This window comes from Trichomonas vaginalis, chromosome I (assembly GCF_026262505.1).
Source record: "Trichomonas vaginalis G3 chromosome I, whole genome shotgun sequence".
Lineage (NCBI taxonomy): Eukaryota > Parabasalia > Trichomonadida > Trichomonadidae > Trichomonas > Trichomonas vaginalis.
Window position 1 is genome coordinate 1,087,543 of NC_067203.1, and position 21,019 is coordinate 1,108,561.

The window sequence follows — 21,019 nt, forward strand, 5'->3', positions numbered from 1 at the left end:
TTTACCCACTGTTGTGCATGGTTATATTCCTCTGTTTAAAGGAATCTTTCCACCTTGGTCCAATATAGTGTCGCTCTTGTTATAGTATCATTTGCTTTGTTAAATAGTTTCCTGCTTGTCTTCCTACATTGTCCATCATCCTTGAAACTTTTTCCTCTTGTTCAGGATTTGGAATAAGATTTGTTGCATCTCGTGGCTAACATCCCAACCTTTCTGTTACATGTTTTGTATAGATAGGTTGTGCTTCTCTTTAATATACCTAATGTACTCAAAATCTTCCTGCCAACTCCAAATACACCTCTGGCTATTTTCCAACCCGGGTAAAAATCTAGATGCGACTCCTTGCTAATGCGCCAATAAAACCCATTTCTTAGAGGATAAAAATGACGAGATCCCAAACAAGGCCCTATGTTTCTTAAAAGCGACAAAGAAAGCACTTGCATGGGTAAGAAATCTTAAGTTCAACACAAATGCTTGGTTTATGATATCTTGGAAAACATTCGCGAGAGTAGAAACAGATGGACCACCATACGGCATTAATATTTGTTGCGTTTCAAAACCACAAGATACTGTGAAGCCATTACCAGGTACAGGTCCAAAAAATATTTTAGATATCTTAAGCAGGCTTGGACAATGATTCGTTGACAAATTACCATTCGCCAACAAAACTAACATGCTTGACTGTGGAAAGTTCTTTTCAAATCAAGACATGGGTTAAAAAACTGATCTCGTCAAAAAATGTTAACCAATATTTTCCATTTGTCGACCCAAAAACCATTCTGCATCTGGGTGTCATTGACGGTTGTATAAAAAATGTTAATAGGACTTAAACCAACCACAAGGTGGTGAAGCAAATGAAATGTCAATATGACGACAATTAGACACTTCTCCATGGCAAAGATGAGACAAGTTTTAAATATTTACAATAACCGTAAACAAAAAGGTTTGGGAAACCATCCCCCGAAGGAAATGAAAAACAACCCAGATTAGAGAAAAGACTAATATTTTTTAATAATTTAGTTCAAAAGAGACAAACAAAGAAAAGAATGCCGGGCTTCAACTTCAGAAAGGTGACAAGTAAAAATAGAATACTAAACCGACCCGTATGAAAATACTATTGACTATGACAAGCGATGGAACCCGACAGGTACTCACATTCGTGTTCGTCAAAAATAGAAGAAAGTATACAAGAAGAATCTTATGAAGTTAGGCAAACATGGCAAAATTAACAACACTGCAAGCAGAAGATTAAAACTACTATTGTCAGACCTCGTTTAAAACTTGTCAAAGTTCAAGGTGGTATACTTTCAAAAGACAGTTTCCTAACAAATATAAGACAAGCTCCTGACGAATATGCTAAAAGAAGTTGAAAAATGACGACTAAGCATTTCTTAGTATCCATGCGTAATGTCATGTAAGGTGGCATGTAGTCTTTACTGTTGTCCGTTGTTTGCGTATATCCGAAACGCGATGTTATGTTTCCTCCTCCTCAAGGGTTACTCCAGTTAACAATTTTATAGGCAAACTTTAACGTTGTCTTTATACATCATATTCTTTAACCTTTTGTCATTGCTGACCAATGCCAAATATCTAAATGCTTATGCACACTGCATTGAGATGTACTTAAATCTATGTAGTGACTGTGTGCAGGTAAAATTAGTTTTTCACCTGAAATCGTTTTACTTCCACCGTTCCTTTGAGAGTTTTGCACAATACAAAACCTGTCGACTATTTGAGTCCAAAGTTCCAAAACCAAATGTTTCTGGTCTGGTATTAGTTTTCTATTTTTTTTGAGTATATGAATAAGGCTATTTGTAGTGGTATTTATATATGTTTGAAGCATGGTGTTCTGTCTTATGATGTTTTGGATTTACTCTGTGTGTTGTTCTGCTTCTTGTCAGTATTTTGTTTATCTTGATGCAGTTTTTGTATGTTGATTAGTAGTGTTCATTTTTGTTGTTTTTGGTTTTTTTCCTTGCATGACAGTAGAATCAGTTCTTTAGCATCTAATGTTTTCTCTATTCGGTCGTTATGGGTGTCCATTTCGTATTGTGTTAAATCGTGGATAATGTTTAGTGAGGGTTTTTATCAATATAATGGCAGTCCTCCACCAGTTGTCTTCATACCGTTTTTCCTTCATACTTTCCTATATTTGTGTGTCATCTTAGTTGTAAAACTTGGTAGGTTGGTGTATGAGTCTTATTTGCTTTCTTCTCTTGACTTTCATTCGGTTAACATAAGTTTTTAATTTCGTGCTATTAAGGTTCTATAAGCAATCCTGAAGAATGGCCGTCATGCTGGTATTTTCGGGTCTTTAGTGGTTAATAAATTCTGGTTCGATTGTCGTCATTGCATTGGTGTACCTGTGTCGCTGGGTGGGTTAGTCAAGCCCTTTTCTGTTTCGTATTTCGTTATCTTTTTCATACCACTATATTCCTTTATCGTTGCTTTCTTCTCGGTTTAACTTACTGAGCATCAATTTGCTTATCGCGCTTTTCTTTTCAAGGCCTAACGGTTTTAGGTTTGGTAATATTCAGATATTAGATAGTGGTTATATGTAGGTTTTTTAGAAATCATTCGTTTTCACTTGCTCTTGTCACTTTCACTTGATCATTTTTTATGTGTCGGACTTATGTTTTGTCTGCTAGTTTCAGGATGAGTAGGTTCTTTTTGTATTTGCTCAAGCTTTGGTTAGTCTCTTTTCTTCTTCTTTTGCTGATTTGCATCGTCTACATATTCTTTGTCAGCTTTGTTGTCAACATCTGCCTTTCAAAAAGAGTTCAATTTAAGGTTTTCTCGTTTAAAGTTCCTTTTTGTTGGGAATTTTTATAACAGACAAGTATGGGTTCTTATTGTTCTTGAAATAGAAACTCATCTGTCATTGGGTTTAATGTCAGTTTTAAGTTTCCTTTTTCATGACTCAGATATCTTAGATAGTTTTTGAAAAGTTGTTGTGTTCTTATTTAGGAGCTTGTATATGAGTTGTTCGTTTGTGTTGTATTTTTCTCTCATAGACGCTGTTTCATTTGACATTTTTATTCTAAGATAAAAATATGCTTTCAATAGAAAAGAAATTCTTAGAGTTGCTACAACTAACGCATTAGATGAACACTTTTTAACTAATGTGGTCAAAGTTTGAGACAGAAGACCGTAAGACATGAAGGCTTATCGTTTTGACTACGCCTTAAGATGGTTAAGAGACCCATCTTCACAAAAAGCTATTGGCTTTCCGTAGAATGAAGATTTCATTGTCAGAGCCATAACATGGTTGTTCCCATTTTACTGGTCGGTTTTGTGTAATTGATACTATAATACATAAGTAAAAATCGATTATGTATTGGAGGAAATTTGAACAGGGAAAACTTTTACCAAGTGAATTTTGCCTTGTAAACTTAGAAACCAATTCTCTCAAGCTTTTCCAAGAAAAAATAAACGGATACATTATATCGAATATGCAATACCAGTATAAACATTGACGAAAGAGACATACCATCTCGATATTATTTATGCAGGAAAAATGCAACTGTTAAAATCAATAGAATACGAAGACCTTGGCAGAAAACGTTTATATTTCTACCAAAATTATAACAACTTGGCATGGTATAGATTTATGAGGATGTTAAATCAGCCTGCAGAATATCCAGTACAACCCGGACTTTAATGAATCGAAAACCCTAAATGGAACCATATGAAATGTTTTTCGACCCAGATGCTATTAATCGGTTCAATGCTTCCATTTTCTGGTGCATCAGAAACTCTCTTCATTATGCTTGGCAAATGCACTTTTAACGAAAACGCTACAAGTTATACGAACGCACCCGAGTGGAAGTAATTTCAGAAAGCTTTCAAGTATGGTTTACAACAGATGGAAGAAAAGAATAATTCCATTATAACATGCGTTTTACTTAGAACTTAGTTTCATATACAACTACTTATCGAGATACGTAAAAATATAATTTTTAAAAACGTTGAGGTGTTGGATGTTGGTTGCCAACTTGACTGTGGTGCAGGTTCAGGCTGTGTATAACAGGTAGCTTGTTGCTTCTGGTTTCAGGGGTCTTTAGGTAATAATACCACCAACGAACTACTACTCTTTTACTCTTTTACCAATATTTTTGACACCGTTCCAAATTCCTCTTCCGACAGATTTTTATTCCATTCCATATACCTCTTCCAACATTTCGAAAGAAGTTTCCTATCTTACTGAAGAAACCCATTTTACTATATGTAAAAATCTAATGTCCGCCTAGTCTCTTACGTTTCCTGTTGAGTTCCATAGCATTCTTTAACTGGAGCTCATACATTCTGTTTCTCCTCTGGTAGAAAACATATTCTGGTCAACTCCTGTGTTCGCGTCATCTGCATAAAGTTGTTTATATCCCACTTCAGGGTTGTATAAAACTCTTTCCATCTCATATTTGCATACCATGGTGGCAAACCTAACGCAGCGTCATTTGACATGGCAGTTTGCATTTGTACATCTGTTGGCACTTGACCATAGTTTGCCATTGCAGTTTGTATTCTAACTTCATTTGGAATATTCTCTGGGTTTGGTTGTCCAGGTTGCTGTGCATTCGCTAAGTTCTGTGCGTCCATTTAATATTAGATAAAATATCTCTTACGAGTACATATGCTGAACATTTGCAGGCATTGGTTCATCTTCATATTCTCTGTATTTTTTCTGCCACGTCAAATAAATAAATGACACAATGGAAAAAACCTAAAACAAGTAGTCCTATTTCAAACCACATTTACTTACTAGTAAAATTTCTTTGTTATGACACTTTCTCCGGTTTATAGGACCTCTCTCATATTCTATCTTGTCATATCTAAACTCATAGTCATGTATGTCCCTCTAACCATCTCATAAACGGTTTCCAAACCACTTTTATCGGATGTAAAGTAAAAGCATGGATGGTTATGTAAAACGTCTAAAGTTTCTAAAGAGTCTCTCAAAGTCCAGTCTACTTGGTATTGAAAATCCCATGTGTTATAGAACGGCGGTCCACTATAAAGAAAATATTTTCCTTGTCTTTATATTTTTCATACAACTCTGTCCAATGACATCTCACAAACTCTATACCCTCAATATATTTTTCTATGTCCTCTTTGAAAACATTTGTATAGTTAAGATATAAAACGTTTGACATAAGTGTTTCAATGTCATGAACTCTTATAGAACCACTATATAATAGTCTAGCAGATATACTATCCCAGTCTATATATTCTGCTTTTTTCAAAACCTCTCTCACAATATTTTTCTTATCTAATGGTATACGTTCCATCTTCCTATAGGTATCTTTTCTTTTAACGCTTTCAATATATTGGTTTGTGTCTGGTATATGTTTGAGACGGTCCATATAGTTGTCGAAGTCATTGCATATAATCTTTGAGTCTGGGAATATTGTATGGCACAAATGGGATATATAGAAACTTCCACCGAACAAATCTACAAATGTTAGACCATTCGGTAGTTTCTTAAGTTCTCTCAATATAATATCTTTACATTTACTCTTATTTCCAAAGAACGGTAACGGTGGTTTTGTAAAATTCATTTATATATAATAATAAAAATGTTTTTTCCTGAAAAGTGACAGAAAAGTGACAAAACATGAAAACATATATAATTTGTGAAAAGCTCCTGGAAGACCCGTATATAAGAACTTCATTTATACTAAACATCTTCAGGGCTAGAGGGCGCAACGCGCCTGGAAGCCCTCCAAATAAAAACTTCAGGGCTAGAAGGGGCGCAGCCCCTGGAAGCCCCACTACCTTTTTTTTTTTTTTTTTTAAATTAATGATTATTTGAATTTATGATATCAATTATTTGATTTATTCTTTCTTCAATAATTTCTATTCTTTTTGTTAAATCATCTATTTTCATTAATGAGGTGATTCTTGATTGAGGAATAGATTTCAAACTAACCACTCCTTTTATTTTTGAAATTTTGAATCCATCAACTTTAAACATTTTATTCAATTTACATGTTGTCAATTCTTCAAATAATTTTTTATTATTAGCATAATAGTCATTAAATTCTTCAACAGATGAAAAAATTTTTATTTCAGTAATTGGTTTAACAACGTTTATTTTTTGTTGAACATTTTCATTTCATTTATTTCTCCTCTGTTTCATTTATTTTTAAAATCGGTTTCATTTATCATTAAATAAAAATTAGAATATAAGTGATGAAATATATTTTTTAATTAATATTAAATCAGAAATGGCGGCAGGATTCTTTAAAAAATTATGGGATGGAATTAAGAAAGCTGCAGGTTGGGTTCATAAAAATATTATTAAACCCGTTGCAAACTTTTTGGCACCAGTAGCGAAAACGGCAGGAACTATCATAGGTGGAGTATTAGGTACTAAAGCAGGTAATCCGCGATGGGAGCACAAGCAGGTAACGCAATTGGTGGAATTGCTGAAGGAATACTTAATAAAATAGGAGGTAGATAGTGGAAAAAAAATAAATATTATTTTTATCTTAGTATCGGTTGAAGTCTTTGATAAACTTTTTCTCCTTTATTTAAAATTTCTCTTATTGGGGCAGCTTTTGGTGTTATTGATTCAGCAACGTCACTAATTGCTTCTTTATTCTTAAATATCCAATTTGCTCCTTTCTTCATTGTTTCCCAAACTTTATGCGCTCCTCTTTTTACTTTATCCCACAGTTTTTAAAGAACCTGCAGCCATAGTTGATTATTTCATTAAAATTAAAAATTCATTTTCATCTTTTAATTTTGATTTTTTATTTAATAATAAATGACGACTAACTATTTGGTGCCAAACACTAAACCGATTAATGGAAATGTGTTTCATTCATTCGAAAAGATAAATGAAATATTCGCAAAGAATGACGGTAGAAGATATTATAGAGAACTTGAAAGTTCATGCTATGACTCTGATGCTCCATATTTTGATGATAAACAAACTCATTTAAGAATTACAAATCCGGCTCATGATGTGAACCAATTAGGTGACACATATATTAAACGCAAAGTTAAAGCAACTCTAGTTTCAAATAAAGCTTTCACATGTGATGCCGCTTTTAAATGCATGCGTTTATTCGTTGGTTACAAATCATCAAATCAAAGCTTTAAACAATTAGAAGTAGAAACCGAAAGAGGTGATGCCGGTTATCTTCAGATGGATTGCGCCCGTGAATCTTTCGCATTTGCAACATATAAACCAAAATCAGAAAGGAAAGTTAAAAAGTTTGTTCATTCGTTATATAATAATGTTCAAAAATATGATAACTCAGTATGTGGTAAATATATTGACCCTTCAGAAGTTTTCAAGAAAGCAAATGAAGAAGTTGATATCACTTTTGATATGATTATTCCGGTAAATGATTTGTTAGCATTTCAGGCGTTCGATGATTATCCTAAATCATTTGGTGAAATCATTCTTAAATATTATGTTTTCAGGGATACTTTAGTATTTTGTCAGGTTGACCCGTTAAGAGTTGCTGATTTACAAAATTACGTTTATGAAAAGATAACTGATGAAAATTATGAAAAGATTATGAATCATGTTTATAAATATGATCGCAAATTCCAACAAATCGGACTTCCTGCCAAATTAATTACAAGCTTAGCCGCTACATCTGCTGACGCAACAGTTGATAACGTTATTATTTCATGCACAAAGATGGAAGTTTTAGAGGATAAATGCATTACACCAGGATACGGTTTAATTGAAGAATCAGTTAAAGCAATACCACGTTTATTCAGTAAGGAAGATCCATTCATGATTCCAGCTCAACATATTGACGTTCGTTCACTAAATGGAGGTTGCATCACTCCTGAAGGTATCAGCTCAGATTTCTCATACGCTCTTCATAATGTTACAGATGTTGTGTTAACATTTCCGAAGAATGCAATGCAAAGAACAGTTTTAGAAAATCCAATGCTTCGAGGTCTTCAGGTCACTATAGATTCCAGAAACTTCCCCGATCAAGCGATGACCACAGTGGGCGACATATTCTTTACACGTATGCTTCAAGCTTCTGATTTAGATGGAGTGAATGAATGCACGAAGAATACGAGGACTCATTAACTAGACCACTGAATGATGATAATGGCACGCCATTAGCTAGAACATGGAAAGACCAAACTTCATTCTTATGCACTATTCCAGTTCAACGTGATGGAGCGGGTATATTCTTTGATGGATTAGAAACTTTCAACTCACAAGTTACAGTACAAGTGAAAGCTTATCCAATCATTCAGGGTGAAAATGACACTTACTGTTCAAAGGTGACAAATCCTCCTCAGGTTTGGTTTACTAGGACTACGTATTGGACATGGACACCGGATGAAGGTTTGAAATATCATCCAACAGGTACACCACCACAGTATAGAAGTTCATATGATGAAATATTGATGAATAGAAATGTTTAAAATTATAAATTTATTTTTGATTAAATGGATTTAAATTCATCCACCCCTTATGAAGAATTAGCAGGAGTATATAATACATACGTAGATGATATGATTAATGAAGCATTGAGTGATAATAGAAATGCTCTATCTAAGGAAAAATTAATGAAAATTCCATATTCTGAATGTTACTTAAATTCAATCACTGCAGCAATTGGTAAACAAAATAAAGGTAAAACATTAACGATATTAAAACAAATTATCATTATTGCTAACACTTCCCCCATTCACATGTGTTAATTTATATCAACCGTTCAGGTTCACCTTCAGATGATACATTTGAATCTTTAAAGCATTTAATCAAAATTCCAATTATTTATTTATCACAAGAAGAAGCAGAAGATTATTTAAAAAACTTTTTAATGTATAAAGAATTATATAATACAATCAAGAAGCAAGGATTAGAGGATAAAATTATTGATAAACAACGGGATGAATTATTTGAAACACTTTCTATTTCAAATTTTGATAGAGAATTTTTGCATTCACTCATTTTTCTAGATGATGCAGTGAAATCAAAACTAATAACAATGAGAAATCATATTTTAATCAGTTATTAACTCAATGTCGACACATTCAGTGTTCATTCTTTGGCTGTTCAATACTTCAAAGCATTAAGCACAAACATTAAATCAAATCTATCAACACTTTTCATTTTCAGTGGTTTAGTCGTCAACAGTTGAACGTTATGCTTTATCAAGTGAATTTACCAATGAGCATTAATGAACTTTACACACAATATCAGCAATTAGGTGAACATGGAAAAATAATAGTTGATTTAAATAAAGGAGTGTTAAATTTGATTAACTTTTTATAATTAATTTTTATTTTTTATTTATAATTAAACATGACAGAAATAGCAAATCTTCTACAGGTTCCATTAAAACAAGGGACAAACAAAAAGGGTGCATATAATAGAACTATGAAAGTTCCAGACGGAATGAAAGAATTAGTTCACATTGTTGCCGGTCTTCAAAAAGATGTTAAACAAATGAGAAACGTTTTAACATTACCAGAAGCTCAAGCATATGCCAAACGTCATGGACCAAATTGGGAAGCACACGAAGCAGACATTACGGGTCCAAATGGAAAACCTGATGGTATAAATGAAGTTTTCGTTACTGATGGTCAAGGTAATATTAAAGTCATAAATGGGTATAAATTAACAATGACGATTATCCTAAACGTAAAGCATATAATGAACGTTATCCTATGCAATTTGATGAAAATGGAAAAGCTGTTAAACAATACATTGGAGAAGGTGAAAATGGTCCAATTAATTCATACCGTCATAATCCATATTCTTATTTCAATGAAGAATTAAATGCTATTGAAGAGGGACCGGATGGATTACCACGATATGTTAATCAGTTTGATGGTCAATATGCAAATATTAGACCTGAAATTCCAGCTAAGAAATTCTTTAAAGTTGCTTTATTCGATCCAGTGTTCAATGAACAGAAAGAAGCAATGAAAGCAGAATTTAAACCAATTCAAGTGGCAAGAATTTCTTCATCTTCACTTTCAGAAGCGTTCAAGGAATTGATAAAGAAACCACTTTATTCTCAACAAGGTTATAACTTTGATTTAATTAAAGAAAGTGATAGACGTAAATTAGAAAAATCAGATGGTTTTAAGAATGCATGTAATGAAATGATTAAAGATATTGTAAATGATAAAATAAGACTGGAAGAAACTCAAAGCAATATCAATAACATAATTGGTGCAGTTACAAAGAAAGTATAAGCAAACAATGATGAACCTTGGGATATTACCGTAACAACTAAATAAAACTTTAAATATATTTTTCTTTTTTTTATTCAATTATAAATGAGAAGACGTTTCACAAGTCAAAAGAACACAACGCAAAAGCAGAGATTACGGTTGGTTATAACGTAAATGATGATAAATCACGAATTATTCAAAATGTTAAAGTTAATGTTAGCCCTGAATTAACAAGGTCAGCAACTCAACCAAATTTATTAACTCGTGACTTACCGAAGAATGAGGAGGAGAAAATAAAGAAGATGGAGACCCAATCATTTTATCTGAACCCGGTAAAGAACCTGTTGAAATTCCCACTTATCCAACATACCCCCCCTCTTTCATCAAACATCGAGAACCCATATAAAATAGACATTAATTCTGAATTAATGAAAATTTACCGTGATATAATAATTAATAATTATGATTCAATAATAAATTTAATTGACCAATCCGGTTTAATTATTTTACCTTATGAATCATTAATTCACATTATCGCCATTCTTTGTGATGTTCAAGATTCAGACGTTAAGATTCAATTTTTCATAGATGATGAGGTTTCATGCTGCGGAACAGTTGCAAAAATAAATCCTATAAAGGATATTAGCACAATTAAGATATCAAAGAACGGAACAACAACTGAACTTCATTTAACATATAATGATATTTATAATAAAATAGTTGATGAATATAAAATATCACTTGAAAAATTCTTTGTTAAGGCTATTTAATATTCAAGCATTAACATTATCGAATAATAATCCTTTGAATCATAATCAATAATAATTGACCTTTCACCGTTTCTATCGTTTGTTTTATTTCTTTTTGTTCCCCACTATCTGGATCGGTCATTGTAATTGTTTTTGTTATAGTATCAGCTTTATCTTTAACTTCAATCTTTTTTCCATCGGGATATTTAAACCAAAATTCCAAAAATTCGATATTGTCAATCTGTTCATATTTTAATCTATCAATTACATTTTTAATACCATCTGAAAATCTTATGAAATGGTCATTATATGGGTTTGATTGAACTAAATTTGAATGAAGTGAAATATAACCTGATGATGAATATGACATTGACTCATATTTTCTGAAAACACTAAAATTTATAACATGAATGAATTTCTTATTCGTTGAATTTATGAATTCTTGAGGTAATCTTATTCTAGTTTTATTTATCACTGGAAAATAACGCTTTACCATATTTTTAATCGTAATAAAAATGTCAATTATCAATATTATTTCGAATAATAACTGTGAATTAAATTTAACAGTTAGCGGAATTTATAATGTTACTCTCGTTTCTGTGAGTGGTAAATTTAATCCCATTCTTTTAGACCCTTCAGATTATATATCATTTATTAAAGATGACCATGAAAAAACGTATGATATGTATATAAATAATGTGATAGCGAAATGGGATATTAACATGATTTTAAGTTATTTAAATGAATCATTTATCGTATGGTATGAAGAAAATTTTAAATCAAAACCTGATAAACTTTTTGAACTTGATGAAATAAATAACCTTATTAAATTCCGCTGAAAATTAAATTTTGTACTCCTCATCTTCGTTCATTGTTGGGGATATTAAATTTTGAAAAAGATGTTGGGGATGTTTTGTATTCTGACACTGGTTCCAATTTCATTTTAATCAAATGTGATAAAGTTAATACCCCAATGAGATTTTCACATCAAACATTAGACCATAACTCTTACCCATCAATACAAAACATTTTATCCATCAACTTAAACACATTTTCTTTATCATATCCGTTTCAATTATCCGGGAATTCATTTATTCTTCATTCAAAAGATTTATCAAATATTAAATTTAGAATAACTGACCTATTTGATTGTGATTTAGAATTCATGAATGAAATATTATGGCAATTTCAAATAGAAAAAATAGCTGATGAGATAACAGATTAAATATTTATTTTTAAATCATAATAAATGATTAAACAACAGCAACCACAACAACTTAAGGCACAAAGCACCCAGGTCCCTCAGACCATTACATACGCCATATATGCATATAATTCAAAGACGGCAGAACAAACGCAAAGGTTGAAATATGGAGATTTGGAGATAGTATTGAAAAATGACCATTTCGAATTCGTTTGCAAGGGTGGTGCAGTGATATCAAATATAAAAGAAATTTTATTTATGAATTCTAAAATTAAAGGTATAACGGATGATATAACATCAATTCCACCAGAAGAACAGAGATATTACGCATTAAATGCATTTCCTAAAGTTTTGAAGATTGGAAGATTTAATTTAAATGAGGAATTCATAAAAGGTTTCCTAAATGACATAATGAAGAAAGCAGATAAGGAATATGTTGCTGCTGCGTTAGAGAAGAAAGCGATAAGGAATATGTTAACGAAAAAGATAATGAAATTAAAGAAAGTGTTGAATGGTATCATGAATGGACATCAAAGATTTTAAAAACTAAAGCCGATACAGGATGGGTTTCAGGATGTTTAGACCTTAAAGCGGATAAGGAATATGTTAACGATGAGTTAGAGAAGAAAGCAGATAAGGAATATGTTACGTGAGTTAGAGAAGAAAGCAGATAAAATTATGTTAATGAAGAAATAAAACAATCAGAGGTCTATTTTACTCCCATTTTTAAATTTTATGAAATCATCAGATAAAACCTTTGATATAGATTCTTTTGAATGGATATGTTTCGATGGAGTGACCATGTATTTATTTTATACAGATGGAGTGCTTTATTATTTTAAAACAAATGATTTTAAAAACTATGAATCATTTACTCCATCTGTTTTGAATCCTGATACACGAAAGCCAATCATTAATCCAAGAATTTTATATGTTGAATATAATAACGGTAAATTTATGGGAATGATAACGGTTGAAGATGATTTTTGCCCTTGTTATTCATTCGATTGTATCCAATGGTTCAAATGTAATTTAAATCAAGATGCTAAATTTAAATATCCAAATAATCCTATTAGATGTGTTAATAATAAATGGGTACTAATTTATGAAGTCAATCAAATTTTCATTAGTGAGGATGGGATAAATTATTATATGTTTAGTATGATGTCATCAGATTTGAAAATTGATTATACAAGTAAGTGGTATTACATTAACAACATGTATTTTATCCTACAAAATGATAAAATTTATAGATCATCTTCAATATCACAAGGTCAATTTGAACAAATTTTTCAAGCTGATGGAGACATTGAAGCTTTATGTTATGGATCAAATGTTTATGTTCTCGTTTCAGGTGAAATGGTCTATTCATATCCTGTAAGTTATAACAGACATATTTATTTATCACAGGATTTATCAAATTGGGAATTGGTTTATTCATTCACTCCAAAATTTACTCAAAATTATAGATTTACAAATTTATTTTATATTGATGGGTATTTCATTGCTTTAGGATGTGGTGATTTAGTAAATATCAGTAGTGATGGAAGAAACTGGTCTGAAATCACAAAATTTCAAGATGTTAGAAAAGCAATTTTCAAAAATAATACGTTAATATTGATAACAAGACCAGTTTTAAATACTCACCCAAATTCAATATTATATAATAAATTCAATATTCATAATGGATTAAATACAATTCTTGAGATGATTTACCCCATTGGTTCTATTTATACGTCAATGAACTCAACAAATCCTTCAAAGTTTTAGGTTTTGGTATGGAACAGATTGTAGATAAATTCTCTATTGTGCGAACTCTTCAAAGCAAACAGGAGGTTCGAAGAAAATTACTGAAGCAAACCTTCCACCGCACACTCATACAGGAACTACAAACTTTTCTGGTGACCATAGTCACTCATTAAGAGACCATCCATTATACAACTCAGAATATTATGCTGGCAATGACGTTTTATCTCCAGATTATAACCATTCAGCAAAAAAGACTTTTCGACCAACTGAACCAGGAGGAAATCATTCACATACTTTCACAACAAATCCAACAGGCTTGGGTAAAGATTATATGCCACCATTTATGACTGTATTCGCATGGTACCGCATTTATTGAATGTGCTTGAGCCTATTTTGCAGGCTTACCGCGTTCATTGAATGAACTAAATATATTTTATGTTTGTAATTAATTAGGTAATGAAGTAATGAATGAACTGCAGAAATAAATGTTTACGTTAATGTTTACAGGTTATTCAATAATGAATTATTTTTGAAGAACTGAAGGTGCTACCATGTTACCATGTGCTACCAGGTCATTTAACTTCTTTTAAAAAATGAGACAACATGACATTTAGACAACAACACAGGAGGAAGGCAGTTATGAATTATTTTTGAAGAACTGAAGGTGCTACCATGTTACCATGTGCTACCAGGTCATTTAGACAACAACACAGGAGGAAGGCAGTTATGACTTATTTTTGAAGAACTGAAGGTGCTACCATGTTACCATGTGCTACCAGGTCATTTAACTTCTTTTAAAAAATGAGACAACATGACATTTAGACAACAACACAGGAGGAAGGCAGTTATGAATTATTTTTGAAGAACTGAAGGTGCTACCATGTTACCATGTGCTACCAGGTCATTTAACTTCTTTTAAAAAATGAGACAACATGACATTTAGACAACAACACAGGAGGAAGGCAGTTATGAATTATTTTTGAAGAACTGAAGGTGCTACCAGGTCATTTAGACAACAACACAGGAGGAAGGCAGTTATGAATTATTTTTGAAGAACTGAAGGTGCTACCATGTTACCATGTGCTACCAGGTCATTTAACTTCTTTTAAAAAATGAGACAACATGACATTTTGACAACAACACAGGAAGATTAATGCAAAAATAAATTCAAATCATACTTTATAAAGCTTCATTTACAGGTATTTCATCGTCAGTAAATGAATCCTCATTATCGTTTGGTTCAACCTGTTTATATAATCCTTTCATTTCTTCTTTCAAAACATAACACCATGTTTGTTTTACCGTCTATTCTTCTATGTTTCCTATCACATTTATCCTTAATACTCATTTGAAAGTTTTTGTCTTTCATGTCTGATGGTTTGCAGAATAGAGCATTTTCACACGTCATACCTGCACACAATTCATCATAATGTGTATTTATCCATACATCTAAAGGATTGTTGATAACTCGATTAAATCTTGTTTGGCTTCAGTCATCGGTATGATTCGTACATTAAATGATGAAAGGTCATATTGCATAAAATACGTCAGTAAATTATCATAAAATTCCTTAGTGCATGAATCCATTAAATTCTTGAAGTAATCAAATTGACCCTTGAATTTACCATTAACCCTTAAAACTACGTATCTTCTGTCTCCAACTTCAATTTTGACAGGGTAGACGTTGTTAGTTACGAAAATGAAGTTTGCAACGTTCTGAGCAGTTCTTCTGGGTTGATTCTTTTCATTAATTCTAATCTCATTATCCGTAATAATTGATTTCAAAGCGTTGAAGTTTGCGAGTCTATCTTCACCAACATTCTTGAGTTCATTAAGTACAAGAAACATTTTATTCTCAACTACTGAGTTGAAATTACCCGTTAGCTCACTTATTTCAGTAATGTTTTTACATGAATAACCAGCGAGAAGTTCAGAAATAATATCTGTAAATCTGTTTTTACCTGTTCCCTGAAGTCCTTTCAAAATAATTGCTGTTTCATTCTTGATTCCAGGATGTTGAATCATTGATGCAATCCAGCCGAGAAGGTATTTATACACTTCGTCGTTATTATCACAAATGGCTTCTTTAATGAAATTCATAAACATCTCAATTTTTGAGTAATCAGGCTTTTCGAGAACGTTGTATTTATAACCTTGAAACGTTGAGAAAACATCTGGGGAATCAGATTTAAAGCAAACACCCTTAACGGTTAATGAGGATAATTGATTTAGTAGTACGTCCCATGCTGTTATTGTTTTACCTTCTTCTTTAAATAATTTAATCATTTTGAGTGACTCTTTCATGTTTGATTGAAGAACGAATGATATTTGATTCATTTTGTCGTGGATATTATAGTCCTTTTGAATGAAATATTTATTTCCACAATCTACAAAACGGATTACACGTGATAAATCCTCAATTACTTCAGAACTGTTTTTATACTGATGATTTTCAGCCTTGCGTCTAATATCTGTTATCAAGAATGAATCATCAAGTTTTATATCAAATGTTATTTTTGGCTTACGTAATAAAGGTAAAACGTATTCATCATAATATTCCTTTTGATAAAGTTTTAGAATCTTCACTAAAACAAATGGAGAAGTCATTAAATGTGCATATCTACTACGTGCTTTTTCAAAATTACTTTTTGCATTTTCTGTTAAATTGCAGAAGTTATAAACGTTATCGTATGCTTCATTAATTAAATGATTAGGTAACGAATTAATTGCTTGAAACAGTGTGAATAATGTTATTTCTTTTTCTAAATTCATGTTTCCACCGTCATTATGTACTTCAAAATCACAGATGCCATCAACTATGCTCTGGGCAAGTTTATCGTCAATGTTTACATCTTTGTTTTCATTCATTATACTCTTTATTTCTTCATTCTTCTGTTCAACTCTTACCTTAATATTCAAATCATTTAATATATCGTTTACTGTTCTGGTTAATGTTGAATCATAACTTCCACGAATGAATGAGTATGTTTTGATTGGTTCTGTTGCATTCTTGCGAACTCTTGAATCAGCCATAACCACTAATGAACGCTTTGAATCATTCATAGAAGTCATTATGTCGATATCATAATCATTGCAGGAATAACATTTAATCATTCTGTTCGAGGTTGAATAGAAGAAATTAGTGTTGCAATAAATGTGAAGACCTCCTGATGCGGTTTTAACGATAACATCTTTATCCGAAAGTTTTGATAAAATGTCTTTTCTAACTGTTTCTTTAAGTTCATCATTGTACGATTTATTGATATCAACATCTATAATCGTTAAATTTGATATTTTATTTACTAATAAAGCCATACCAGTTTTCCTTCCTCTTCCTCCATCATGTTTGAGGTAGTTATGTAAATCAATCATGTTTTCACCAATTCTTTCGTTGAGGGTTTTAGTTTCTGCCACAACTAATTCCTCAACTAATTCCTCAACTAATGAATCAATAACTTTTTCATCAGAAATGATATAGTTGCTGTTGTTGTTTGTTGCCGTCATTTATATAGGAATAAAAAAATAAAAATAATTTTAAAACTAACTTTATTTTTGGACTGCATCATATTTTCGTAAATGTTGTCAAAATGTCATGTTGTCTCATTTTTTAAAAGAAGTTAAATGACCTGGTAGCACATGGTAACATGGTAGCACCTTCAGTTCTTCAAAAATAATTCATTAGTTAGAAAAATAACGCTAATTTTATTTTTATATCTTTTTTTATTTTGTATGTAAAGACAGTAATGTCAAACATTGAGTTTGAAACAGTTAGAAAGATAGACAATGACACCAAAGTGGTTAGAATAGGTGATTTAAACGTAAGATACTCAAAGAAATACAACAAATATTCTTTGTCAGACATTATATCCCATCTGAAAAGAAAACAAACGACTGGGTTAGAAATGCTTCTACTCAGAAAATTTTGACAAGAATCCTGAGCTCATGATATCAGTAACATTTCATGGAACAAGAGCATATCTTATAGACAAAAGTCTTATACCAATAGTTTTGTTATGGTTAGACCAGTTGTTGGATATAACTTCATAACTTATGGTTCATTCGACTCAGAACGTTGCAGTGAAGGCTTACTTTATATCGTTCAGAAACCGAAGGACTTCAATACAAAGAGATATAAGATAGGAAGAACATATAATATAACTCAAAGATATGACAGTACAGTCAATAGAGTCAAGGTTGTGTTCGTTAATGATATGAGAGCTGCAGAAACAGAACTACTTGAAAAGTTTGAGAAAAGGTATGGTGCTCCCATGAAAGGTAAAGAAACGTTTGAAGTAGATGAGATAGATAAAGCTATAAAATTATTTGACGAAGTTGCTGAAAAATACATGTAAAGCGTTTATTTTTGGTCTTTTGTGAAAGTCAGAAAAAATAAAGTTAGTTTTAAAATTATTTTTATTTTGTATGAAATAACAGATATGTCAACAACAGAGAACACAACAACTGCTATCGTTCATGAAGCCATTAATGAAGAATACGAGTACATACAATATAACAAACAACTTCACCTCATTCGTTCGGTCAAAGATGATATGTACCAAATGCTCTATTCTGCAAACCATCAGACATGAAAGACAAGAATTTCCTCATATGATTGCTTCCCTCGGAAAACCGAGAGAAGAGATTCCATTCGAAAATCGCAAGAGGGTAGAAATGAGGTGAAAAATTAGGTGAAATCTCACCTCTTCACCTAAACATTATTTTTGGGTCATTTACACTCATTACGATGAAGTCATGACAAAACATTTCCTATGTTGTTGTCTAAATGTCATGTTGTCTCATTTTTTAAAAGAAGTTAATTAACCTGGTAGCACATGGTAACATGGTAGCACCTTCAGTTCTTCAAAAATAATTCATAACTGCCTTCCTCCTGTGTTGTTGTCTAAATGTCATGTTGTCTCATTTTTTAAAAGAAGTTAAATGACCTGGTAGCACATGGTAACATGGTAGCACCTTCAGTTCTTCAAAAATAATTAATTATTGAATAACCTAAAAACCATTAACGATAAGATAACTGATAACAAATTTTTATTTTTATCATAAATGGATACCCCACAAGCTCAAAATTTACCACGAATCATAACAAGGGAGGAAATGATAAAAATGATGCGAGAACTTGCTAAAAATAACAAACCACTAAAACTGAGAAAATGCGGTTATGCAGTAATGATGGAAAGAGAGATGTTGTCAAAGAGGAATAAAAATTAAATTTGGATTGAGTTTAAAAATTCATCTTTATTAAATTCATCTCTTCCAATCAATTTATTTATTCTATTAAATTCTTTTATTTTTGCTTCACTCAGTTTAAGGATTGAACGGTAAGTTTCTAATTTTTCGATTATTTCTTTATCGTTTTCAGTTCCATTAGTTTTATGGGCATCAACCCCACCGCATTGCGGCTTCTTTTTGTAATAGCATATTTTTGATTTAATTCTGTTTAGTTTCTTTTTATATTCATCGTCTGGACTCTTGGCTGCTTCGTTGTCACTCATTTCTTACGAAATAAAAAAAATTAAATATTATTTAAATATAATGGAGTAATAAAATAAATCGGAATTTCTATTAATTTATTGTCAACTTCAACTAATACATTACCGTTAATATATCTAACAAATTCAGCTATTGTGTCAAATCTTCGTCTTCTTTTTGTCATTGATTTATCAGTTTTTCCATAATCGAGATGAATCAAAACTTTATCCCCTTGTTTAAAATTCATGAGCCCCGAATTAATTTGTTCACGTTTAACATCATTTAACCTTTCCATTTGCTTTCTAATATATTCCCATTCTTTTGAAATATCATTTTTCATTTCCACTGGTTTCATGTTTATAGTTCTATGCCATGTATTATTGTAATAATATACTAACTGTTGTATGATGGAGTCATGATTTCCATCCCAGTATATCTGACCGTTAACCCCTAACGCATCTCTAAGAGTTCTCATTACTGCATCAACTATTTTATTATGAAACGTATATGGAGAGGATGAAAAGAAAAAATTAATTTGTGGGAAATAATGAGTCATAGCTGCCTGAAATCCTTTATCACCATCACCCCTGATATTATCTACTCTTTCATGATCTAGTAAGTATTGTATAGCTCTTCGTGTTTCCTGTTCTGTTTTCCCTTTCACCGGAATGCAATATAAATATCTAGTGTTAATGTTAATGGCAAATAAATAAGTAACTTTTCCTTTTGAATATTCCAGATGATCGATTTCGTATGAATATGGATATGGTGCAAATGAAGGGCGACTAAATTTTTCCTTTAATGGTTGAATTTTTGGGTCAGTTGGTTTATTTAATATCTTGAAATCCTTTTTAAAATCTTTTTGCTTCTTTGGTGATTGAAATGGATATAATAAAGTGAATGATGAAGGATTAACTGAAGGAGGTTTTGGTATTGCAAGTGATTTAATTTTATCTGCTTTGATTTTGGATGATGAAGTTTTGGATTTCATTCCTCCCCTCATTAATTCCGGATGTATTCTATTCATTTGTTTTAAATATACTGTATATAAAGGTTTGATATACTTTCCCGCTTCGAGTTTATGTTGAAGGATGAATTCCAAAAGTTGATCTTCATTTAAAAGTCGGGCTGAATATGGTTTAACTAATGAATCATAAATTAAAGCTTGTGCTTCATTTATGGTCTGAAGGACCTGGGTGTTTTGCACCTTTTGTTTTTGTTCCTTTGGTTTTTGCGGCTCATGATTATATAATTTATATAATTCATCAATATCTTCTTCTGTTAATACTTTATTTTTGAAATCTTTCAACTGTTTAAGTTGTGATTTAGTTTTTCCCTTTGAATATTCATTATTTTTAATTTTGTCTTTAATTTCAGAAATTATTCTATCATGATATTTCAAAATTTCATTTTTATAATATGGATAATAATATTCCATATCATCACCCGTTATATTGTTATCATATTTTTGGAGATATGCTTTTAAATCATAATAATTAAGAAAATTTTGATTAAGTACTAAATCATCAATTAAAATTTTTAAATCTGTGTTATCCATTTATATAAAAATAAAATCAATGTTTTAAGGGTGCCCACCTCTTTGAATCATAGTATCAAAACCATCATTAACGGTTCCTTTTGTCTCTCCTGTGGCATTTCA

The 21,019-nt window shown here is 31.5% G+C and overlaps 3 protein-coding genes and 3 pseudogenes across 6 annotated transcripts, besides 1 other annotated feature; 3 read left to right on the forward strand and 3 right to left on the reverse strand.

Moving 5' to 3' along the window:
- Positions 1 to 6,766: 6,766 nt before the first annotated feature.
- TVAGG3_0906430 (uncharacterized protein) lies at positions 6,767 to 7,904 on the forward strand (the record flags this gene model as incomplete). The annotated part of the gene is made up of 1 exon (XM_051251564.1): positions 6,767 to 7,904. A coding segment is annotated over one exon (1,138 nt), but the record flags the coding sequence as incomplete, so codon positions are not given.
- Positions 7,905 to 8,556: 652 nt separating this feature from the next.
- Positions 8,557 to 21,019: part of a mobile genetic element that runs on past the window's edge.
- Positions 9,293 to 10,191, forward strand: TVAGG3_0906450 (annotated as a pseudogene). Its single transcript has one exon. A coding segment is annotated over exon 1 (899 nt).
- On the forward strand, positions 12,169 to 13,142 carry TVAGG3_0906460 (annotated as a pseudogene). Its single transcript has one exon. A coding segment is annotated over exon 1 (974 nt).
- TVAGG3_0906470 lies at positions 15,276 to 16,479 on the reverse strand (annotated as a pseudogene). The gene has a single exon. A coding segment is annotated over exon 1 (1,204 nt).
- TVAGG3_0906480 (Prim-pol domain family) lies at positions 16,500 to 17,376 on the reverse strand (the record flags this gene model as incomplete). The annotated part of the gene is made up of 1 exon (XM_051251565.1): positions 16,500 to 17,376. A coding segment is annotated over one exon (877 nt), but the record flags the coding sequence as incomplete, so codon positions are not given.
- TVAGG3_0906490 (integrase core domain containing protein family) lies at positions 19,603 to 20,917 on the reverse strand (the record flags this gene model as incomplete). The annotated part of the gene is made up of 1 exon (XM_051251566.1): positions 19,603 to 20,917. A coding segment is annotated over one exon (1,315 nt), but the record flags the coding sequence as incomplete, so codon positions are not given.